The sequence below is a fragment of the Vitis riparia genome, chromosome 8, assembly GCF_004353265.1.
Source record: "Vitis riparia cultivar Riparia Gloire de Montpellier isolate 1030 chromosome 8, EGFV_Vit.rip_1.0, whole genome shotgun sequence".
Taxonomy (NCBI): Eukaryota; Viridiplantae; Streptophyta; class Magnoliopsida; order Vitales; family Vitaceae; genus Vitis; species Vitis riparia.
This window is the reverse complement of record NC_048438.1, coordinates 15,122,931-15,147,730: the sequence shown is the minus strand read 5'-3', so window position 1 is coordinate 15,147,730 and position 24,800 is coordinate 15,122,931. Positions and strand designations below refer to the sequence as shown.

The following is a 24,800-nucleotide window of genomic DNA, read 5'->3' as shown; positions in this document are numbered from 1 at the left end:
ATTTTATTTTATCAAATCCTTTGACTTTCTATTTTCGTGGCATCAATAAACGAACTTTATGGGAGCTTTAAATAGCGTATAAATTGAAGTTACAATAAGTCCATATCAATCGGTCAATTTCGTCTTTTATTTCTGAGTATTGGTTTTCTAACCATATTTTAAATAAGGTGAGTAGCTACATCTTACATAATTATGTATTTTTCGAATGTCATGCTACAGTAAAGTTGGCGCCGACCCCTTATGAAATTAAATTTTTTTAAAAATATATAACATTATATATGACCAAAATGTAGGAAATTTTTTGATAAAATAGATAAAAAGACACGATTTTTGTCTAGAAATGATAAGTGTAAGCTCCATTTAAGCCTATCTAAAATGCAGAGACAGAGATAGGGACAGGGCAATGGCGTCCCCAAGTGGCGCGTGAAATAAGCGAGTGTGGGAGAAAAGAGGAAGCATAGGATGGACCTCTCTTAAAGTCTCCCCACTCTAGTGCCGTTTACAGGGTGCAAGAATGGGGTGTTCACTTTCAATGTTCACTCGCTTCCACTAGCGAGTGTTATCAACCATCCCAGTTTGTCGCGACTCCAAACTGTGTGTGGGGCCGGGATCCCACTGTGCTCCAAACGAATTATTAAATCCAATTGTAGAAAGCTTTGAAATCCGGGGGGAGAAGAGTATATAAAACGGTTAATGGTAAAGGCGCGGACTCTGTATGTGCTCGGAAGTGGAAAAGAGGAGTTTTCGCCACTCACTTCGTTTCCCATTCCAAATCATATCTGTTTCTACAGAGAAGAACAGACTATGGAGGCCAACGAATTTGAATTTCGTTGTAATATTCTGATCTGAAAATGAAACGATTCAATCTAGAGGTAAGGATTTGATTATGATTTCCTTTTATTTTTGTTTGCTTGTTTTGTTTTGTTTTTTTTTTTTTTTGTGCTCTGTTTGGTTGCCGAGAAAAATGGAAGAGGACGAAGATAAATTTTGCTCTTAAGTTTTTTTGTAGGTTTGGTTTTCTCAGAAATGAAAAAGCTCCAAAGCTACGTCATTGTATTAGGTTCAGTTTTGTGGAAACCTTTTTTACTCGGACCCAAATTTTGGTTTCTTTTTTTATTTTCCATCTTTTTCTCTTTCTTGGCAGCCAAACGGTAAATTGTTTTATTTGAGGAATTGATTTTCATAGCTTCTTGAGCAGTAAGAGTGAATCACCACTAGTACTTCTTCAACACAAGAGCGAGAACAAGAATAGCAAGAACAACAACAACAAACAGATTCTACAAAGTTTGGCTTGTTTGAGGTTCTGGTTTTAGTAACCCTACTGTGGAGTCTTTAGATCTTTGGCTCAGATCAAGAATTGCGGTTTGCTGTGTGTGGTGCGATCTTTGTGTGATTCTTGTTTGTGATTTCATGGACCACTCATACCAAAGCATGGAAAATATGGAGCTCTTTGACGCTTCTTGCCTTCTTTAACTGTTATTACAACACCTACTTCATTAATATCTGCTACTTGCTTCTTGAGTGAGGGTTTAGCTATGGGCTTTTTGTTGCTTGGCTTGATTCGGCCAGTGATGAAGCGAAGAGCAGGCCTATGGATAACACAAGCGGGACGGGGTTCATATCGGGGCAGCTAGAAAGGGTTGTATTACGAACTGGTACTAGGATTTTGTGTTTTTTCCTCTAAATTCTTCAACAGATGGAGACTAGTGCTTTAAGGCAGTTGCTTAAGAGCTTTTGCAACAATTCGCATTGGAAATATGCAGTCTTTTGGAGACTTAAGCACCAGAACCCAATGTAAGTTGTTTCTAACTCACTTCTAACTCACTTCTAACTCACTTCTTAGGCATATGTGTTGGAATAGCAGTGTGTTCCAACAAATTGCGGCATCTTATAGCGAACATTGTTGCATCTATTATTGAATTTACGCAATTTTTCTGCATGCTCTTGGAGTTTAATAATGTTGTTTAGTAACACAATGGATTTTGACAGTACTGCACTAGAGATTACATCCACTCATCTAGTGAGGTTATATTGGTATTATTTTTTATTCTCCTATTGCCTGAATTCATTTCCTAGATTTGGAAATGTATTTGGCTTCTTCATAACTGGATCATGCAATTTTGGAATTGTTGGTCTTGAGTTATGTGAAACAGATGCAAGAATCTCTGTAGTCTAAATCAAAAGAAAAAAGAGAAAAACATGTTGTCAGATGAAAATTAGGATGGAATGCTGGCTTGAGTTTTCCATGTGATATCCACTTATTTAGATTTTGGCCTGACTTATGCATCCACAATTTTCTGCCTAAGACACATAAGATTGAGGTTGTTGGTGATGGAGCTCTCCTAGCAATAAGTTGGAAAAAGGAATCATTATAGGCTTAAAGTTATTTCTCTACCAGCTTTGGTCATTGTCACACATTGTCCGGGGGCCCAACCTTTTGGTGGATGGGATATAGGTGTAGTAAAGAGTTGTCATATAGGTGATCTTTCGGTAGCTTTTTGTATTCAAATTCCTTCTAAACAACTGCTTTTCTTATTATGAATGTGAGGAAATTAGTGTGTTTGAATTGTGGTTGTGGTTACTGGACACTGGGACAGTATTTTGAGCACATTTGTGTGTATGATTGTATTTTGATGATCAATACAATCTGTGCTGTTGTTATGCAAGTTTGATATAAATTTCTGTGATTTTGTTTTTTCAGGCTTTTGACATGGGAAGATGGGTATTGTGATTATCCAAATCCAAGAGAACCTGTGGAAAGCATATCAGATGATATTTACTTGAACAATGCAAATGATATATCTTCTTTAAACTGTGAAATAGATGGATTCAATGGAAGTTATCGATATCCAGTGGAACTAGCAGTGGCTAATATGTCATGTCTTCAGTATGCATTTGGAGAGGGGTACAATCCTGGGCTTGACTGATATCATTTCAATTGTGTACTTTTTTCTTCTATTCCCCATTGAAGCCATACTTTCATGTGCGCAGAACATATTTAATCATTTACATACTGTTTAGTTGATTAATCCTTCTTGAAGGTAGTTTTGAAGCTGAGGACTCAGGAGTTTCAGCTTTTAGATCTTTTCTTTAGCCTTTCCACACCTTCTCCAACTAAAGTTTCTGTTTCACCATGATTTACAGAATTGTACTTCTGCATGTCCCTCTCTCTTTCACTCTTTCTTTCCCTCTCTCATATGTCTGATAGAGTTAAATGCTTTGAACTCTTGCTTAGATGACCATTAAGGAGCCCATTCACTTGTTTAGTCTAAATCTTCCACAGTTAGGTTTCTCTTCTGACCTTCATAAGAAGAAGGTTTGGATCCTATCGAGGTGGCTAGCTGGTCTCATATTTGGATAAAATGAAGCTAAATCATGTGTTTACAAGTGGAATTCATTTGTATGCAAGTTAAGAAAAGTTAGGTTGGAAATTAATGTTAATGCAATCTGAGTTTCCAAATTGCACAGGGGGTTGTTGGTGAAGTGGCAAACACAGGAAACCACTGCTGGGTCTTCACTGATGACATTTTTGCCAGCAGATTCAACACTATAGTCCCTGAGGTGAGCTTCCAATCAAAGTAATTGATTATGCTTATGCAAGAAAGGGATTGATTCTTGTTCTTCAAATACCAGACAAGATACCTCACTGATCCAATTCTTTCTATTGGTAGTGTCCAGATGAATGGCTACTCCAGTTTGTGGCAGGTATTAAGGTAACTTATTGCTGAACAATACTAATGGATCAAATAGCATGCATACATTAGCATCTTAATGTGTTGTGTGCATGCATGTTCATGTGTTGGCATGCTAGGTAGACTTAAGTGCACAAATTCCAAAATTTAAACCTCTTGGGTAGGTTTTGTGTTGATCATTCGGATAATGCTCATGCAGACTGTACTGCTGGTGCCTGTTATTCCACATGGGGTTTTGCAACTTGGATCATTGGAGAAGGTGCGACTTTATTATAATTATTGTGGTTTAACTATTGTGTCATTATCCTAATGTAGATAGGAAAGCTTGATACTCAGCATATTGGTAGTGTTAGCAGTTTGCTCTTATCTTCCCTTGCTATTACACTGTATTATTGCAGGCAGTGTATAACTATGTCAAGGTAGTTACAGAGTCATGAATCTGAGATTCATGATGATGGAATCCATGTAGACCACCCAAGAAAGGGTCCATTATACATGTATGGAAAATGCTATATCTCCTGACAAAAAACCTGCATACATGACAGTGGAAACCTTATGCAAGAGAGAGAGAGTAGTGAAAGATTTTTTTTTTTCGCCTGTACAAAAAAAAAAAAAAAAAAAAAAACCCTTTCGCTGCTCTCTCTCTCTCTTGCATGCAAGTGTTGCATTTTGGCTTGCGAATGTTCAACTTACATGTGTTTTTCCTTCCTGTCAAGGCTGCAGGTTGCTGAAAATGTGGCTGTTGTTGCTTGTATTAAAGATAGTTTTGACACCCTTCAAAATGAAGTGGGGTTTTCAGTACCTTTCATCTCAAACTGGAATTGCCTACTCCACAAGGTTCTGTATGAAGACTCAGAGGTGGTTGACAGTGTCAAGCCCAAAAATAGCAAATTGTTGAGCACAAATCAAGCTATACCACTTTTCACGGTTCAAGATGCTCTTCAAGCATTTGGAGAAGATCTTCCATTGATTCATGAAAGTGAAAGCAAAAAGGAGATCAGTGTCTTTTCTGTGGGTTTAAATGAAGTATCAACTCTAAAAGGTCAGTGCATAAATAATAGTCAATGGGGGGTAATAGAGAGTAACCTATCCAGATTTTCTTGTCTGGAAGAAGAATTACATGCTGTTTCTCAGTATAACAACTACAATTTGGAGGTTCTTGAAGAATCTTCTGAAGGAATTATGAAGTCTTACTGTGCTGGAGGTTTGATTGAGCCGTCAGTTGGAGACAAGGATGCTAATGATACAGGCCATAGAAGTACAGACAGTTTCTTCAGTTTTCCCTTAGACTGTGAACTGCACAAAGCACTTGGATTGGCTATGCAGAGACAAACTAGTGATTATATTCGGGGATCATCTGAGGATGCATCTAGCACTGCAAAACCAATTTGCAATAGAGATATTGTTGATGTTATTGAGCCATTGACCCAGGAATCCAGTGGATATTTTGCCAAAGGAGGCGATGCAGTGAATCTCTTGGAAGATGTAGTTGCCAACATGCATAGTGGCTCAGATGATACGTCATCTCATAGATCCAATAGTGTTAAGTCATCTACAACCTTGTCAGGACAATTTTCTACCTCCTCCCATGTGGGTAATCAATCGGAAGGAAGTGCCTTGGTGCAAGATGATTCACTTCTGTGGAGCCATGTGAAACCTGAATTTGTTGCTAGCAGAGGAAATGCTTTTACTAATTCCTCGATTTCGTCGTCTTCATTTAAGAGCACAATGACCACATTGGTTGATGAAGAGCAGCAGAAAAAGGGGTATGGTTGCTTGCAGCCAAGGAAGGGCTCAAAGTTGTCTAATGTGAACAAAAAAAGGGCTAGTCCTGGTAATAACCAGAGGCCTAGACCGAGGGATAGACAGATGATTCAGGATCGAGTCAAGGAGCTGCGGGAACTTGTCCCAAATGGTGCCAAGGTGTGTGCTTTTTCATGGTTCTTGTTGCATTTCTAATGGATTATCACTTATTTGCTCTTTTATTTTCTTTGGATTAATTGCTCTGTGTTAAATGACAACTACAGTGCAGCATAGATGGCCTGTTAGATCGAACCATAAAGCACATGTTGTTTTTAAGAAAGACCACCGATCAGGCTGCAAAATTGAAGCAAAGGGTGCATCAAGAGGTATGTATAGGTGAATGGCAGAGTCAAATTTATGTACCTAGATAGTTAGGTGAATGGCAGAATTCTATCTTGTCTATGATAAGATGGGATTTTGCCCAAGTCCCAAATACTGCAGTGTAGATGGATCTCATTCTGTGATTGTCCTGAAGGTTAGTTGATATCAAATTTCCCACCTGTAATTTTTAACCACATTCTTAACTATCTGAACTGTGAAAATCACCAATAGGAACTTTAAGGAACATGCCTCAAATATATATATTTTTTTATTTTATAATTTTGAATGGATTTTGGTGGTTGTGAGGAAAGATGGTGTCTATGATTTATCAGAAGATATTTCCCCTTGATAGAGTAGAAGAATATTAACAAAAGAAAAAAATATATTGAGAAAAATAATTCTCATATTTAGTTTTACTAAGAAAAATATTAAAAAAATCAAATCATATGAGGAAGCAATTATCTGTTTCATGTTTAACCACTTGCTTGTGATGCAATAAATGCAATCAATGTTGAGTGCCAATAGTTCATGGTTATTAACTATGCCAAAGTTTTGAGGAATTAGTATAAATCCATCATGGATTTTTTCATGATGTGAAGCACTGATTGAATGATAGGTAGGTTCCCTGTAACTTAAAGTAGCAAAGCTGTGTATCAGAAATTTATGGTGTGCTGAAACTGAAATGTTCAACAGGCAGCTAGTCAGAAGTCTGAAAACAAATGCAGTCATCAGAATGGGACAAGCTGGGCTTTTGAATTGGGAAGTGAGCTTAAAGTATGCCCCATAGTTGTCGAAGATCTTGAATGCCCTGGGCACATGCTCATTGAGGTTAGTACTATGATCATTGAAAATCTCCATAAGTTTTATGAGTTTATTCAACTGGTTGTGATTCTTGCAATATATTGAAATATTCCTCTTCAAGTTGTGCTTCATACTTAAATTGCGCTTAAGATAACCTCTGACCTCTGTTACAGATGCTATGTAATGAGCATGGACTTTTCCTAGAGATTGCACAGGTAATTCGTGGATTAGAGTTGACCATCTTGAAGGGGGTGATGGAAAGCCGTTGCGACAATATGTGGGCTCAGTTTATCGTTGAGGTACTGGATTGATCTTAAACCTCTACAGGCAACATGTATTATCTTATCATGGCAAACATTTATGAAAGCAATTCATGCAGGTTTCTAGGGGCTTTCACAGAATGGATATTTTCTGGCCTCTGATGCAGCTTTTGCAGCAAAATCAGAATACCATCTCAGGCAAGAGTTAATTCTGTTAGGTATTGACGGTGAAAAATCCAATGGCATATGACTGTTGATTTTGGGTTTGTAGGGCAAACATATTACAAGATATTAGAGACGTTTAATAGTTTTATATGTTTTGGCAGCTTCAGATTGCAAGGAATGTAATTAATTTGTAGTGTGTTATAACGGCTGTGTGAATTGTATTGAAAAAAGGGCTAAACTTCGCTTTGGATGTAAATTCTCACAATCAGCAATTAAAGCTAAAACACTGAACCAAGGGACACATTATTGCGCCGCTCGTATATGCATGGGAACATATTGTACATAAAACATGAAACACATGGCATGCATTATTTTACTCTGGATAATTTCATGAATCACTATTCTAACAAAACTGTTCCTCATCTCTGTTCTCCTTGACAAGCTTGGTTGAGGTTGTGGCCAGTAGCAGTGTGTGCCACCAACCGCATGCAACATTTTTAAGCTGGCAACCACCAATGGAGACTGGGGAAGGGATGTTCCTATCAATACAATCACCAAGACCAAGCTGCATACAGAGCGCGAAAACCTTTCATGAGAAGAAAAAAAAAAAAGAAAATGGTATAGTGAAAGCGTTCCCTAGATTGATCAGGATTATAAACATACCTGGCCATACTTGTTCCATCCCCAGCTAAAAATTTCTCCTCCCTCTGTAATACAGGCACATAAAAAAGTAAAATAAAATAAAAAACTATTGAATGCTTCATTTCTAAAAGATAGGGCCCCAGAATTAAGAGACTTTTTCTTCCCTCACTTTATCCCATCCTTTAGAGAGTCTTAAGGATGGAATCACTTGTAGATTGTGTGTTGGAAAGAAATAAACTACAAGCAATTCAGCAGAACTATGCCGCCTAGCCTCTCTTCACATGATCCTGGTATTGGTTTTAAGTCATATCATACCTGTCAGTACGACACTGTGGCGAGCCCCGCAAGACACTATTTTGACACGCTTATTTTCCAAATTTGAAGCATCCAAAAGCTTAGGCAGAGTCTAAAACAAACAGAGAAAATGCTTCAGTTAGTTCCGCAAATTTCCTCTCAACGGAATTGGTTGTTAAGAATGGCTATTGAAGGAGCAAACATCACAAACAGATATAAAACTGTACCAGCTGTTGCCACATGGATCGAACCTGGAACCTTCCCTATTCCCACCCCAACCCTTGCCACCTAAGCTAGGCCTCAGGGACTTGATTTGGCATCATATTTCTACAATGTGAAGCATTGCCTGAGCTAGCAACTAGAAAAAATGTTTTGTAATCTACCTCAGTGAGACGTTTTCTGAATTCTCCCAGTGATGGAATAGGGATTCGGGAATCAAACTGAACAATAAAAAGAATGTACCACGTAACCAAAAAAGAAATCTACCTCAGCCTGATCTGCTCCAGTTCCTAACTGTCCAAATTGATTCCCACCGAAAGCATAGACCTGGCCCTCAGCAGAGAAGCAGAGTGTGTGCCATAGTCCAGCGGCAATTCCTGTAACTTTGACACCCGATAGAGCAGACACACAAGCTGGTCTCAGCTGATCATGTGTATTCCCTAGTCCACACTGGATCAAAACCACGATCGTAAGAAAGAACATTTTAAGTAATTAGACAATGAAGAACCTGCTGAAGGTCAACTCTGAATGATCCTTTATCAGGTACACCTACACTATCTACATAAACCATTTTTTGCCATTTTGTCAAAATCTAGGACAAGATAAGATAAGACTTCTTTTACAGACTTGCCAGTCCCTTTTGCTCCTCAAATTTCTAGCATTAACATATGTCAGCTAAGAAAACAATTAATAACTAAACAGAAAAATGAAAATCAATTACTTTTCAGGAAAAGAAATCCCAAGGAAAGGAAATTCATGCATACCATGGTTCCAACCAACATAGCCATCTATAATTATTAGGTTACAAAGTTCTCAGAGTTAAATAATTTTAAGTGTTTCAGTTACATCAAGGCAGGTGTTTGAGGTGGCATCAGATTTCCATTATCAATTAAGTAGTTCAAACAATTTCATCCAGTGAATCAAGCTACCATAAATCACTTATAAAACCAGTTTTCATAGAGATATAATTCCATTTCAATTTGATGTAAAATAATATCAAAGGGTGAAGAACACATTTCCATACATATCAGTCAATTAATTTTCAACAAGCTCACATTTTCACCCATTCAAAAGATTTCCTAGAACAAATCATCCAGCAGTTGCTACATATTTTTTTAGGTGAACGACTTTATGCTCTCATAAATTTTATGCTTTCATCCATATCCCATTTATATTTATTGACTTCATCCTCTTCTATTTGCCAATTTGCTCATTCCCTCATCATCCCACCCATTGGCTCTACCAAAGAGAGAGAAGAAAAAAAAGGAAAAAAAATGTAAATGTTCTGTGTTTTCATCAAGTATTGGTAGCATGAGATTTTCTGGCTCCCCTTCCTAATTCTGCAGCATCCAAATATCACACAGAATCTACAGATATTTAGTCATATCTATTCCCCCATAACAAGCTGCCACCTTATAGAACATCTTTCATTCAAAATGAAGATCAAGCAACAAGCATGGAGCTGCTTTAAGATCCTGGAAGGGGATTAAATGCTTAACTATTTGGTATGGAGTCAAAAAGTGAAATCTCTTGGTTGGACGAATATAACTTCATAAAGAGCAGGATTCAAAGCCAAAGCATACAAAACTTCATGGAAATGTAACAGAAGTCCTAGAGTTTCACCAACTGATATAGCCAAAAGGATATGCAGTGAATACAACTAATATCATCAATATTACACCAGAAACAAAGATGGCATGTTGGAAATTCCCATGAGTAAGGTTGACATAATACATTTTTTAACTTCAAAACTAAGTTTTCCACATTGTTGTTCCATCATTCATGCTCATTCCAGCTACAATACTCACTAGACAAACCTAGAGAGCTCCATTTTTCTAACAAAGAAAAAAAAGGCCTTTGGAAACACGATGCTTGAACAGGTCAAATAACAAAGAGAAGAGGTCACTTTTACTTCTTGAGAAGTGTTCTGAGCTGGAATTAGGGATAAAAGATGTATTATCTATCTCTCTATGCTACAGAAGCTATAAAAATGGCTCTGTTGAAAGAAAAGAATTAATGGGAATTCTGAAGTAGGGGAGAGAGAGAACTTAAATAAAGATCCCAATAACATTACCAAGCAATGATGCTTCCACTAATCAAACATTTCTTTAAGTCCTAAAAGAGAACCTAAACAAAGACACTCCAATAAAATTACCAAGCAATGATGCCTCTACTAACCAAACATTTGTCGAAGCATATTGTTCCTTGTTAACACAGTTCATGTCCATAAATTTTGGAATCCCAACAGACAACGTGAACCATGTCAATAAAACCATATTGGTCTAGTAAAATGAAGATACAACACATTCTTTAACAAATACTGAAACCAAACTAGCTTCAGTAAGGAAGTGGAATTATAACAATGAGTTAAATGAGTCATTAATGCAAGGTAATTCCATTAACACAAGGAAATGATTTAAAGCTCACCTGTCCATGAAGCCCCCAACCAAATGTGAGTAATTGGCCAGCATCTAGTGATGAAAGAATTGAAGGGCAAAAGAGAAGCCAAGTGAGCATACTGTTAATGAAGTAAGGTCAAGAGACACACTAGGAATGCGACTCATAAAATCATAAAAACAATAGACCAAGCAAATATGTATGAGCATTAACAGTGAGGTAGGCAAAACAAAACCAGGGAAACCAAAATATATCATTGAGGCATGGCATTTAAATCTGTAACTCACAGAATCTTAGAGAATTAGTCCAGTGATTTCTTCTTCATTGTCTGGGCAAGAACAAAAAATGTGTTCCAGTGATGACAGCTAAAGAACAAGCCACTCACCAGTTATTACTGCACTATGCCGACCTCCACAAGCAATCCCTTTCACACGACTTCCAGGAACTTTGGAAATGTCCTCCGTTGAACTCAAGCTTCCTTGATGAACTAATGATGGCCTGTCTTTTCCATAAGCAGATGGATTGAAGCAAGGTATGAGATGAGGAGAAGACACCAGCTTTGTCCGAGAACCCAAACCTAGCTGCCCTTCGCCTCCATAGCCCCAACCCCACACCTGTCCCATATCTGAAACTTTTGTTAAATTAGGTGTCTTGCTTTACATTAAAGATCTTCCATAGCTTCGTACTTCAAATGACCTACAAAACTATATAGTGTAACCACAAAGAAGAAATTGCTACACCTGAAAACTGTGGCTTGTGTGGGCTGCAGTGACCCAGGGGATGGAGAATTTACCTGACAGTGCTAAAGTGTGGCGCCCACCAGCAGCAACGGTGGATATCCTCACTCCAGGACCCAAAGTTACGAGACAGGGTGATGCCAAAAAAGTTTCATCATCAGACATTGAAGAGCTCTCAGGTTCCTGTTTAGCTGATGATGTTCTCCTTTTCTTGATACTTCCCTCTCTTGCCTTTCTATTGTCAACACGAGATAACATTCCGCCAGTTGAATTTGAGCTTTGAGGCTTTGGACCCTCTGTATCAAGTTCAGGCTTCGCTACATTAGTCTGAAACAAATTGAATATGCTCTAGTTGTTTCATTAGATTAATAAATAGATTTAATTGCAATCACCTTGTTCAGTCTGTAACAAACTTTGTTTTCCAAATGAATCCTTTTCAAAGCGTACCCCAGTAGAATCAAGGAGGACTTTCCCAGAGGGAACACATTCTTTCCAACCCCATGTGTATGCTTCACCTTTGTCTGCAAATTGAGAAATGAATATGATATACTGATAAATTTTTTATAAATAGCCATCAAAAAACTTAAAAAGGCTCCATAAGCTTTGATGGGCAAGCAAGAAGCTTCTAGCCATTTCCCCCCCTTTTTTGCACATAGTACTCAATAGATAAATAAGAAAGAAATGCTCTGAGAAAGGGAAGGTACCTGTAAGTGAAACACAATGTGCCCAACCAGCAGCAGCCTTCACTATTGGAGCTTCAGTTGGAAGGGGAAAAGGCTCTGGTGTTTCCTTAACAAATTGCAGTGGAACAAGATGCAAAATAATTCAAAGGGAAAAAGAAGAAAAAAGGCAAAGAAATTTGAGTGTCAGTGCAGTACCCCATGCTGGCCTGAAGTTAAATAGCTTTGTCCTAGATCATCCTCGGAACCCCACGTTATGAGCTTTCCAGACTCTGATTACATAAAAAGGAAGAGCAGAGATACGAGTATACAAGTTTTTTTAAGGGAACAAAAGGTGGAATTAATACAGTGAGTGAACAATGATTTATGCATTCTGAATTTTAGAATAGTTTAATGCTTCATTCTCCATTTCTAGGGGGGAATCATACTCATCGACATGGAGAAGAAACATAATCAAATATGTCACACAAGAAATTATTGAAGAAAGTCATTCAAATGAAGTCAAAAGCTATTATAGGGGAGAGTAAGAGAACATGAACCGAAGCACTTGTTAAACGCCCCTGACCTGTGTCATTTATTGAATTTCAACAGAAATTCTAACAGAGGAACGGCAAATTGAAGACAAAATATTCATGGACTTGAATCAATGTTTGGTTGCCAAGAAATTTATACTCTGTAATCTATATTCCATTTTTCCTTCTTTTGCTTCTTTTCCAGACATGAGTAACGAGAAAACTTACTCAATCTCAAAGTTTTGATTTCTTTTCTTTTCCTGCATTTCTCGGCAACCAAACGGAGCCTACAGCACAAAGGCTTCTGAAAAACGGAGGAAGCTATAGAGAAAGAATAGATCCAAGAGTCACCTGAGATTGCCACAGCGAATCCACATCCGCCGCCACAAACATCCTTCCATGATTCCTCGGAGAGAGTCGAAGCCGGCAGCGCAACCGGTACCGGAGAAAGCAGCGGCGAGCCCTGCGGCGAAGCTCCGGGAAGATAGCCCCACATATACACCACAGATTCCTCCATCTTCATAGCTTCTCCTTCTTCACTGCCATCACAGTCTCAATACTCTTTGCAGTGAAAGGCGTATCAGTTGCAGGCACCAGCAGGTGCCACGTTGGATGCCCACGTGTCCTAGAGACCCGTGGGTTGATCTGCACCGCATACGTCGATTATCCTTTGATTAGCCATGGGTTACCCAGAAGTTTCTGGAAGATGGTCTAGGAAGTCTTTCTCGTTGCTTGCCACGTGAAGGGATCGTACTATTTTTAAAATTTAATCTTAATTTACTACTTTCTACGCGTTTCCTTGCTGGCTTGGAATCAATCCGACGTCAAGAATGTGTTGCGTGGCACGAGCTCTTCCGTTGAATCCTACGACTCTTAACCATTCAAAAGTAGGTTTCCAGATTAAAAATTTTTCTCTTTTAAGTTTTATTATTGTGTTATTTATTTTCATCCTCATTCAAAAAAAATTAAATGTAACAAGTTGGGTTGAGGAATTCTCCATATTTTTATTTAAATTTCTTTTAATTAGATTAAAAAACAAATATAATTTGTAAAAATAAAAAATAGATATGAAAATATTTTTTCTTCTTTTTCTTTCATTTCTTGAAGTTACAGAAGAAAATGAATGTCAAGAAAAGGACGAAGATATACTCGTTTGAAAAGTGGTGTTGATTTGTGGGCACAAAAGTGAATTGATGGGTGAGGTGATGGCCACTTGTCGTGTCTCCAAGGGCAAATGTGAATGACACTCAACTATTGAAGCACCGGTGAGGTCATCCAAATTAACATGAATTCTGTCAGTCTGTCACCGCTACCCTCATTCATACCAAAACATGAAGAAAATAAAATGAAAGAAAGAATATTAAAAGAAAACAATTGTTGTAGAAATAAATTGGGGGAGAAGAAAATATAGAATGTTCAGCAAAAAAAAAATTGAATGAATTCATTGAGGTTTTTAATTCTCAATTAAAATTTAAAATTTAAGACCCAAAATAAGTAAATAAAGTTTTAAAATTTGATTGGCTTAAAATTTCTAATTACCAATTAAAAATTAAAATTCAAAAAAGTAAAAATCAAAGTTTCAAAATTTGCTTATTGCTAATAAAATTTCTTATTTCAAATCCTTTTGATATTAGGGTTTCTAATTACCAATTAAAAAAAAAAAGTAATGGAAATTTTCAAAAAAATTGTTCACTCACTCTCAAATTTGTGAAGGAGGCAATTGTAGAAATACGGATTTTATTTTTTATGTATTTTTTATGCATTCATTAATTGCCAAGTGACAATAATTGAATAATAATATATTTACATGTTATAATAAAAAATTAAATAAATTTTACAACTATCATAGGCTTGTATGAAAATGGGCCAGTATTTTCGAATTTCACGGTCTACACTCTCTCAAGTTCTGAAATGGGGCCAACTCGGAAGAGAACATTTTTGTTTAACCCTCCATCAACACAAATAACTTGCCTAGTAACGTATGAAACAATGGGGAAGACAGAAACGCCCCTACTTATTCAAAAAGAAAAACCCCTTCAGAAAGCATAATGTCTCAATCCAACAACTTCCTTTTATTTTTACAACCCAAAGACCACACAAAATGAAACACGAGAAACAAATAAATTAAAAGCCAGTTACTTTATATCCTCCATCGACGCAAATCACTTGCCCAGTGATGTACGAAGCGACGGGGAAACAAAGAAATGCCACCAATGGTGAAACCTCATCGGGCTCCCCTGGACGACTAATAGGAGTTCTGGAGATCAAGCGTGACATATTTTCCTTTATATTAGGCTGATCCTGTAAAGAGAGAGAATGAAAGTAATATGAGATTTGGCTACAAAATTTGATGCATGAAACGGCCAGTTAGAATTTTACGTCTATAACATGGAGGAGTGAGGTTTTGATAATCCACGGTGCAATTGTATTAACACGAATGCCATCCTTTGCCCATTCACATGCCAGATTTTTTGTGACTTGATTCATTGCCCCTGGCACAAAATACTCACATTTGTAACTCGCTCTTAAATTCTTAATCAATCTCCCAAACCGTCATTGACCATATATATATATCTCATTAGTTAATTTCAACCTACCTTTAGATGCCGCATAGATAGAAGAAGCAGGTAGGGCCAATAGACCGGAAATGGAAGAGATGAATACAATGCTTCCATTCCCGGTTGCTTTCAAGAGAGGGTGTCCAAGTTGACTAAGAGTCTAAGATGATAAGCTGACTCAAAATTGGTGCCCATTATAGTGGAGAAATCTTCAGCTGTACACTCTGTAGCTTCCTTGAGAATAATTGTTCCAGCATTGTTTACCTATATAAATTAATTACTGAGTTCAGATAAAGATTAAGAGAAGCTAATTTATTTTGTAATCAATAAAAGTATGCAATAAGCGGTATTTGACGGGCTGTTAGGCTAGGTTTGGTTCTAGAAAATTTAAAAAATAGAGAGGGAAAAAAAAGAAAAGAAAAAAAAAATGGAGAAAAACAAAATTAAAAGTTCATAAATTATTTTTATCTATTATTTAAAAAATGTTCACTTATTTAGCTATTCTATATGAATATTAAATTATTTTAAAATATGTAAATTTTTTAATAATTTTAATTTTAAATAAATTGATAAAAAAAATATGTTTAAACACCTCATAAAATAATTTTTTTTTCAAACTTACAAAATATATAATAAATATTTTTTAAACACCTTAAAAAAATATTATTATTCTTTTTTATCTTTTATATATATATATATATATATAAGTTATTTTTTTTATATAAATATCTTTAATATTATAGACAATCATTTGAATATTTTCTTGATTTTATAGACAATACTCTATATTTTGTAACATGATTATCTTTTAATTAATAGTGATAATTAATTTTTAATTGAATAATATATTATAATTTAATAATTTAAAAAATATTAAAATACCTTTTTAAATCTGAAATAGATATGGAGTTGATATAGTTTAAATTATTAAAACATGATGCTATTAAGTCAAACAAATATATCATATTAAGAGATGTGCATATAATTATATCATAATTTTCTCTTTTTTTTTTTCCTCGTGATACATTTTGTATAAAGTTTTATAAATGAAAAATAATAAAACTTTTGTTATGTAAAGAGGTATAAAAACACATTAAAATAATAATAAAAAAAGAATGTAATGGAACACAAATTAGACTAAAATCACCTTAAATAGGAATATAACAAAAAACATGAAAATGTGAGAAAAAACAAGTTTAGAAAAAAGAAAAAGTAAAAAAAAATAAAAAAGATTTAAAATTAATAAATAATTTTTATCTATTATTTAAAAAAAAATCACTTATTTAACTATTCTATATAAATATTAAATAATTTTAAAATATATAATTTTTTTTAATAATTTTAATTTTAAATAAATTGATAAAAAAAATGTTTAAACAAATAATATTTTAATAATTGAATGGTGGTATTAGAGGACATGCTTGGGACAGTATACAATATGTTCTGTAAATTATGAAGGTCTAACAATTCTTAGAAATTCTATCGCCGCCGGCCGAAATGTTGTTTTTTAAAAAGTAGCGTGACAGAGAACCTAAGAGTAAAAAATAAATTCAAGAAATTTCTAAATGCTTCTTTTTATTTAAAATGATTTTGGGGTAATTAAAATTTTTTTAAAAAAATTGTGCCAAAAAATCTAACCTACCAATCATTCAGAAAAGAATACATTTTAGATATTTAGATGGTTTTCAATGTCACAAATTTTTAATGAACCCCAGCTGTATGCACCAAGCTCAGATAAAACTTACAAGGATGCTAAGCTTGCCGTCAAAGATAGAGGAGACTGTCTCCATGAGTTGAGTGCGCTGAGACCGCGATGACACGTCACAGAGGGATGCACTGACTTTAAAGCCCTTGTTTTTCCATTCTTGTAACCGTTGATCTAGCTCCTCTTGGTTTCGAGAACATGTATGAACTGTTGCCCCAAATGCTGCCAATTCTTCCACAATTGCATGCCTAAGTACTCAATCAAATTAACGCAAAAATCAGTGGCTGTTACTATAACAACAGGATAGATACATGATCACGGTAGCGCAAAATTAATGCATGTCACTTGCCCTATGCCTCGACTTCCTCCGGTGACGAGAGCGGTCATTCCCTCGAGAGACCATCTTCTGTTTCTGCTGCTCATCTCTGCTTCTGTCATGCTGATCTCTCTGCCTTCCAAATCCCAACTATGGAACTCCCTGAAACTGAAACACCTATTGCCTGCAATTATACATAGAAAATCTGGTACTAGCCGGGTTTTGTGGCTCTCTTTAGGGTTTGAATATGGTTGGCAGGCATCAGGACACGTACTCAAGGACAAAGATGGGGGATAGTTAATCTTGTCTTTTGCAGCAAATAAGGGTGGTTTGTGTCTTTTGCAGGGTTTCTTTGGTTACCAAATTAAGAATATGTTTTTGATGAAATTGTCTTTTTAAAATGTTTTGTTTGGAGAATCAACTTGTATGTTTTTAATATTATAAATTATTTTCTAAATTTTTTTAAAAAAATCTAAATTTTATCAAATATCTATTTTTTTTTTCAAAAAAAAAGAGGCACTTTTTAGGTTGAAGTGTTTTTTAAAAACAGTGTTGAACCACCGAAAATTGGTATGATAAAGTGGGTCTGGATGATGATACGGTTAGGTTCCTTGATGCTGAGTCATGATTTGGGTTGATGTGTCAAATGCCGTAGTTCATGTGGCAAATCTTTCAGAACGACAGGCCAATCCATGCAAGCCTCAAATCCCTCATCTTCTTACCTTTAATCATACGCCTCTTGGATGCAATTTTACACTCATCTCTCCTTTCTATCTAGTTTTTAGCCATTAGTTATTTACTTATCTACATTCATTTTTGACAGTTAAATAAATAAAGAAAAACAATTAATGAAGTATTCTAGTTCTTAGCATGAAATGTAGAACTAGAAGCCAGTTATTGTATGTCTACCATCAACACATACCACGGTTGCAGGAAAGCAAAGGAACGCCACCACCAATGAGACGTCAGTAGGCTCTCCTGGACGACAAATAGGAGTTTGAGAGAGTGAACGTGCCAAACTGTCCTTCATAACATGATCATTCTATAGAAATATGGAGCATAATTTTAAAAAATTAACAAATAAAGATTTAAACCGAGTTCTTTGAACATTTTCTTTCTTTTTCTTAACAAGAAATCCTTAATGTGAGCATGTTCAATGAAAAGGAAAGGAGTGAGTTGGGATTTTACTTCTATTTTGTCAACCATCCAGGTTCTGATGATCCAAGGTGCAATTGTGTCAACCCGAATGTCGTCCTTTGCCCACTCGAATGCCAAATTTTTTGTCACTTGATTCATTGCTCCTACATAAAATAAAAACATTTGTCAACCACTTATTAGCATTATACTAATTTGTTACTAATATTATCATTTGACTATCTCAATATACCTTTAGATGCTGCATAAATAGAAAGAGTAGGCAACGCTAAAACACCTGCAACTGAGGAGATAAATACTATATTTCCACCACCGGATGGTTTTAAGAGGGTGTCCAAGTTGACGCAAATGGTAAGCCGACTCAAAATTGGTACACATTATAGTTGAGAAATCTTCTTCTGTATATTCTGTAGCTCCTTCAAGTATAGCCACACCAGCATTGTTTACCTAGATAAATTTGAAGATCAATGATGTGAAGTTTCATTAACTCGTCATATAAGCAAGAAATGTATCATTATTTGGATCAAGACTTGCACACTGTGAAATTCAAATATCGTATATGTGTGATAATTTTAAAATTTTATTCTTTTTAGAGGTGAAAAAAATCCTTTTCCTAAAGGAGAAAGCCAATAAGAAAGAGATTTAAGGAAATTATGAAAAAATTAATTATTTTTTAATTTTAAGCATATGGGTTTCAAATAAAAGAATCATTGCACTTGGATTTTGTTTAGAAATAATTTTTATTTTAAATATATATATATATATATATATATATATATATATATATATATATATAAATAGTAATAATTTTTTTTATATAAGAAGTATGAAACTATCTTATATACTTAAAACTAGTTTAATTTTTAAAAAAAAATTAAATAATAAAATCTTTTGATACCATAATTTTTTTTAAATTTTTTTTTTTTTTACAAACTATTACCATTTTAATACAATCCTTTAAGAATTCTTATATTTTAAAATAAGTTTATCAACTTTCTTATGAAGTAGGACTGCATTAATATAAAGATTGTAGCTCTTGCTTTTGAATTTTCCTATTTCAACTAATTTCAAGAAAGGTAATGAAACAAAGCCCTACTCCCTTTCCTTTTAAATCCCATCAGCCCACATGCATGATGCATCTTGAATTTTCCTTTTTTAAATAGGACAATTCAATCCTAAAATGATTCCCACTTCTAAGGTTTTTTGTCATTGATAAGTACAACATCTTGTAGATTATTAATTTAAATGGTCATTGGGATTTAATGACAGCGAACTAAAATAACGAGGTCGCCTTCCTAAAGTGTACTTTCAAGTTTCAACTAATCTTTTAAGAACATTCACGAGATGAACCGCTTGCAGTGGCCCAATATGTAAAGGCCCGTTGTTAAGCCCAAATTCTTCACCTAAGCCCACACTTGTTCTATCATAAGGAATGGCAAATTTACAGCCCGTTTTTCCTTGCATGCAAAATCAAAAGATGGACCACCATACCATGCTTGCATCTTATCATAGAAAAGCATTTAAAAGATTATAATTACATCAAATCCAAAATGAATATAAATACTTTTGATTTATCTATAATAATATCAAAATAATATAAATAAAAGAACTAATAATTTTGAAGAAAATAAAATATATAGCTATTGAAATGCAAATAAATTTAAATAATAAAATCTTATTTATCTTAAAAACTAAAAGTTACATATTTAATAAATTTAAAATAGTAATAATTTAATAAATCTTTATGTTATTCTTATCATAATTTAAGCTATCAATATTAATGATGATTAATGTGTTTAAAAACTTACATTTTTCATATATTTTCCAATTTCTTATAATATTTTAATTTTAATAATATATAAATTATATATTTATGATATCATTGTTTAATCACAGTTAACCATTAAATTATGAATAGGTAACTTTTATGATTGATTGGTTCAAGTTTGAAAACACTACTTTAAACAACAATAGCAAGAGTTACGATATTTATATTAATGCAGTCCTACTTCATAAGAAAGTTGATAAACTTATTTTATAATTTAATCTTGAACTTTTATGATTGAATACTTTTAATTAGTATATGATAAAAATTGTCTCCATATTTTTATCATGTTTTAATTTAACCTCATTTTTTTTTTTTTTAAAGTAACATGAACATGAACTATATGCAAATGTTAAATAATTAACCTCTTTTGTTATGATTTTTCATTAAAGGAGGATGAAAAAACCATATGACAAATACATGAATGTTACATGTTATTTAGAAAATTGATAAGAGTTGGAAAAAATTATTCATAAGAGACTTGGTACATGGCTTTCTTCATTTATTGTCAATAAAAAAAAAAAAAAAGATATTATGTAATATTTGAGTATTATTTAAGATTGACATTAAAAAAAATTAAGGATTAAACTAAAATTGTGAAACTAAATGAATAGAATTAATAATAAATTACAAAAATAATAAATAATAGAATTAATGAAATACTTATTAGGTAATTTGTCTTTAACATTTTGATAATTCATTAAAAATATAAGATAAGAGCTGACTCCTCAAAGTGAGAGTGGAGGAAGTGTTGTCAATGGCTTTAGTCTTCGGGCCTAACTAGCGTTATGACTAATGTATTATAGATTGATGATTTGATGGTGAATATATCCAACTCTAATATGAATCAAGAAACATTTTATTTTAATATTTTAATACTCACTTTTAATTGTGCGGATATTATTTGATTTGAACTTAAAAAATTCTCATAGTTTTAAAATGTATTTATAAGTTTTTTTTTTTTTTTTTCATATTTGATATGAGATATTACAATCACCTTTCATACAAACATAATGTCCTTATTGTGTTTCATAAAATTACGATATCAAATAGGTAAATACTCCTTAAAATACTATCAAACTCTCACATCAAGATGAAAGATTAACTCTAATACCATTTGTAATAACTTACTCTAACTATATAATGTAAAAACATTTTAAAGTGGTAAAGATCTTTTAGGTCCCAAGCTAACAATATTTATATAATTGGTAATAAGTTATTATAGATGGTATTAGAGTTGATCTTTAATCCCAATGTAAGAATTTGTTTAGCTTAACATGGAGTGTATGTTTGTTAGACTTTACGATTTCATGGGACATGACGAAAACATTATATCTGCATAATGAGTGATTATGATATCTCATATCAAATAATGGAAAAAGTTTTTTATGTTATATATACGTAAAAACTCCTTTTAATAATGTAAATAAGTTTTAAAATTATTAATGCTATATATATATTATATTATATTGATAGAAAGTTATAATGGATCGCAATAGCAACAACTAGCTCCAAATATCTTTCTGGAGACCTTATTCAATTATAGTTTTGAGCATGTAGGGTAGAACTAGAAGCCAGTCACTGAATATCCACCATCAACACATATCACTTGTCCAGTGATATATGAAGCAGCAGGGAAGCAAAGGAATGCCACCAATGATGAAACCTCATCAGGCTCTCCCATGCGGCAAATAGGAGTTCGAGAGATTATGCGCTTTAGCTTTTCTTCTGAGGAAGGATCATCCTGTAGAAGGAGGAAACCAAAAACAATGATGAATTTCGCCTAAAATGGATGGAATCATGTGAGTGAATCAGAGAGATGAAAGCACCATACAGATAAAAGCAAAACATTAGTAATTTACGACTATATTGTTCTTGAGACGTGTAGATCATTCAATCTTTGAAATCAATATAGATAATAAATTATATAAATTTAATTCAAATAATTAAAAAACAAAATACTTAAACTAATTTCTTTGAACCTTTTTGTTTGTTATAATAAAAAAAAAATTCAAATATAATCATATTATTGAACTACTAATCTCATATGAGGGCATGCAATCCCATATTCATATCCACACATGGAAAGATATCATAAAATTACAAATTGGAGAAATAAACATATAAATTACATAGAGATGTCTCGAACCCATAAACTCCGATCAAACCAAGTTTTGATATTATATTAAATTATCAATTTTTGTAAAAGTTTAAGTAGTAAAGTTAGAATCTTACTTTTGCTTTATCGACGAGTGAGGTGTTAATAACCCAAGGTGCAATTGTATTAACTCGTATATTATCCTCTGCCCACTCACACGCTAAATTTTTTGTGACTTGATTCATTGCCCCTGTATAAAATAATCACATTTGTGATACCTTTATTAGTAAAATACCAAATTCTTATCAATTTTGTCATTTCATTACGTAACATACCTTTAGAAGCAGCATAGATAGAAATAATAGGCAAGGCCACGACGCCAGCAACAGAGGAGATAAATACTATGCTTCCCCTGCCAGATGCTTTCAAGAGGGGATATCCAAGTTGAGACAGATGATAAGCAGATTCAAAATTGGTACCCATTATGATTGAGACATCTTCAACCGTATATTCTTCGGTTCTCTTAGATATAACCGTACCAGCATTGTTTACCTAGACAAACCATGAGATTATAAAACAAGAGAAAAAGAACAACCAAAGCAAAACAAGTTTGTGGGATCAATGATGCGAAGTTTCATCAACGTGTCACCATGAAAGTAATTTTGGTTTTGATTCCGATGCTAATAACGACATTTTATAAACTATGTTGTGATTCGGTATTTTTAATGATCAATGTTTATCTCTTAGTTTTGTTTGCTACACTTTGTATTAATGCAATTGTCATCATGTCAACATTCTATTATGCTAAAAACACGAAGAAAAAAAAATCTAAATTCTTGATTTATTTTTAAGAATGACTTAAAAGATTAATAGATCAATACAATGATATTTTTATATACAAAGACTATGTTTGGTTCTCGAAAAAATACAAGAGAAAAAAAATAAAAATAAATAAATAAATGGATTTAAAATCAATAAATTATTTTATATACTACTGTAAACTCATTTCACCTATTTTTCATTTTCTATAAAAAAAATTAAATAATTTAAAAATATATAAATTTCTAATTAATTTTAATTATATTTGATTTTCTTTTATATTTTTTACATTAAAATCAAATATGATAAAATTATTTTTCTTAACATTTTTTTCTTTCTTCAATATTTTTCAAGAATCAAACATAACAAAAAATAATAAACTAAGAATATGAAGTCTTGTCATATCCAAATATCCTATATTTGTGATGTTTATAAAATTTTTATTACTTCCTTTTTCTAAAATGAAAACTTTAATTTTTTTTATTAATAAAAGAAATATAAAGAAAAGCAAATTAAGAAACAAAACATACGAGATTTTAACCTAATTCAACTCATTATATCGATATCTATTGAATAAGTGAAAACAAATCTAATACACTATGAGGACTTAAAAGAGGAAATCGAAAATAAATATAAATCCCAAGTCTTAAAACAATTTAATGTGTTTTTTATATATCATAAATGTATTTTTTTAAATAAAAAATAAAAGATTTAATGAAACTTTTACAAGGATGTTCAGCTTGCCGTCGAAGAGGGAGGAGACGGTGTCCATGAGCTGAGTCCGCTGAGGTCGCGATGACACGTCACAGACGGATCCACTCACTTTAAAGCCTTTGCTTTTCCATACTTGTAACATCTCATCCAGTTCCTTCTGGTTTCGAGAACACGTATGAACTGTTGCCCCGAATGCTGCTAATTCTTCTACGATCGCATGCCTAACTCATAACCGAATTCACATCAAATTAATCACTATCACGATGAAATTTGAGCAAACAAAAATTAGGAAGGTCACTAACCCTATGCCTCGAGTTCCACCGGTGACGAGAGCGGTCATTCCCTGGAGGGACCATCTTCTATTTCTGCTGCTCATCTCTGTTTGTGCCGGGTCCATCTCTCCGGCTGCCAAGTCCCAATAATGGAGCTCCTAAAACTGAAGCACCTCGTATGCATAAACCCAAAACAAGCGGCTTTTTGTAACTTTGTGCTGGCCGTTGAGTTATGCGGTAAGCATGAAATTTCACGTGTAAAGGACAAAAATAGCAGATGGGTAATGCTTGTCTTTTGCAGCAATTGGGAGGCTTTGTCATGCGGAAGTGTTGGTGGCGTGGTGATGCTGGGCATAATTAAATAGCCTCGCTTAGATAACACGAGTATCGTGATGGTGTACCTAGCCCAACAACTCGTCTAGATAGGCGCTCGTGGTGGCCAAGCTAGCGTATGAATGAGCCACTCGTCTAAACGAATATTCACAGCAGTCCTGTTAGCTCTAACACTATCGTACAAGTCCAAAAAACCATTGGATAGTTCCAAAGCAATTAGGGGATGACACGTGGTAGCTTGATGAAGTATAAATATCTATCAACATTTTGGTATACTTAATCTAATAATTATTTCTCTCTTTAAAAATTTCACCTTTATGTCGAAACCTTCTAATATATGATATCACTAACAATAATATCCTAGGTTTAATCCTTTGAAAATTTGAAGGAAATTTTAAGCTATTACCCTGTATTTGATTTAAAATTTAAGTAAAAAATACTTAAAATTAGAAATTAGTTTTAGATACTCGATCAAATTCATT

General features: G+C 33.9%; 4 protein-coding genes and 1 pseudogene across 9 annotated transcripts; 1 reads left to right on the top strand and 4 right to left on the bottom strand.

Annotated features, from left to right (window-relative positions):
* The first annotated feature begins 709 nt into the window (after window positions 1-709).
* LOC117920456 (transcription factor EMB1444-like) lies at window positions 710-7,290 on the top strand. 4 transcript variants are annotated; one of them, XM_034838000.1, is made up of 11 exons: window positions 710-872; window positions 1,199-1,794; window positions 2,702-2,905; window positions 3,471-3,561; window positions 3,679-3,713; window positions 3,892-3,951; window positions 4,409-5,615; window positions 5,720-5,821; window positions 6,510-6,644; window positions 6,791-6,916; window positions 6,997-7,290. In XM_034838000.1, the coding sequence occupies exons 2-11, from the start codon at window positions 1,697-1,699 to the stop codon at window positions 7,084-7,086; spliced, it is 2,148 nt and encodes a 715-aa protein (XP_034693891.1). In that variant the 5' UTR covers window positions 710-872; window positions 1,199-1,696; the 3' UTR covers window positions 7,087-7,290. The 4 variants fall into 4 exon arrangements, with proteins under 4 accessions (XP_034693891.1, XP_034693889.1, XP_034693890.1 ...); XM_034837998.1 differs by having other exon boundaries at window positions 711-872; window positions 3,672-3,713; window positions 4,416-5,615; XM_034837999.1 differs by having other exon boundaries at window positions 711-872; window positions 1,187-1,794; window positions 3,672-3,713; window positions 4,416-5,615.
* A 39-nt stretch (window positions 7,291-7,329) lies between these two features.
* Window positions 7,330-13,170, bottom strand: LOC117920457 (ultraviolet-B receptor UVR8-like). Of its 3 annotated transcripts, XM_034838002.1 has the most exons (11): window positions 12,875-13,160; window positions 12,210-12,283; window positions 12,036-12,120; window positions 11,724-11,852; window positions 11,388-11,627; window positions 10,980-11,219; window positions 10,625-10,668; window positions 8,465-8,647; window positions 8,000-8,090; window positions 7,706-7,749; window positions 7,330-7,607 (listed from the first exon to the last, which is right to left on the bottom strand). In XM_034838002.1, exons 1-11 carry the CDS (start codon window positions 13,044-13,046, stop codon window positions 7,446-7,448), a joined length of 1,464 nt encoding a protein of 487 aa, XP_034693893.1. In that variant the 5' UTR covers window positions 13,047-13,160; the 3' UTR covers window positions 7,330-7,445. The 3 variants fall into 3 exon arrangements, with proteins under 3 accessions (XP_034693893.1, XP_034693894.1, XP_034693895.1); XM_034838003.1 differs by lacking the exon at window positions 8,465-8,647 and having other exon boundaries at window positions 12,875-13,164; XM_034838004.1 differs by lacking the exons at window positions 7,330-7,607; window positions 7,706-7,749; window positions 8,000-8,090 and adding an exon at window positions 8,217-8,336 and having other exon boundaries at window positions 12,875-13,170.
* Window positions 13,171-14,374: 1,204 nt separating this feature from the next.
* On the bottom strand, window positions 14,375-17,281 carry LOC117919937 (tropinone reductase homolog). The gene is given in 6 exon segments (XM_034837248.1): window positions 14,375-14,824; window positions 14,903-15,015; window positions 15,121-15,244; window positions 15,247-15,345; window positions 16,827-17,034; window positions 17,136-17,281. Coding segments are annotated over 6 exon segments (810 nt in total). The 5' UTR covers window positions 17,225-17,281; the 3' UTR covers window positions 14,375-14,647.
* A 704-nt stretch (window positions 17,282-17,985) lies between these two features.
* On the bottom strand, window positions 17,986-19,759 carry LOC117920648 (annotated as a pseudogene).
* Window positions 19,760-21,521: 1,762 nt separating this feature from the next.
* On the bottom strand, window positions 21,522-24,173 carry LOC117919589 (tropinone reductase homolog). The gene is made up of 5 exons (XM_034836780.1): window positions 24,016-24,173; window positions 23,727-23,934; window positions 22,516-22,732; window positions 22,318-22,430; window positions 21,522-21,826 (listed from the first exon to the last, which is right to left on the bottom strand). Exons 1-5 carry the CDS (start codon window positions 24,108-24,110, stop codon window positions 21,650-21,652), a joined length of 810 nt encoding a protein of 269 aa, XP_034692671.1. The 5' UTR covers window positions 24,111-24,173; the 3' UTR covers window positions 21,522-21,649.
* Between the last annotated feature and the right edge of the window lie 627 nt (window positions 24,174-24,800).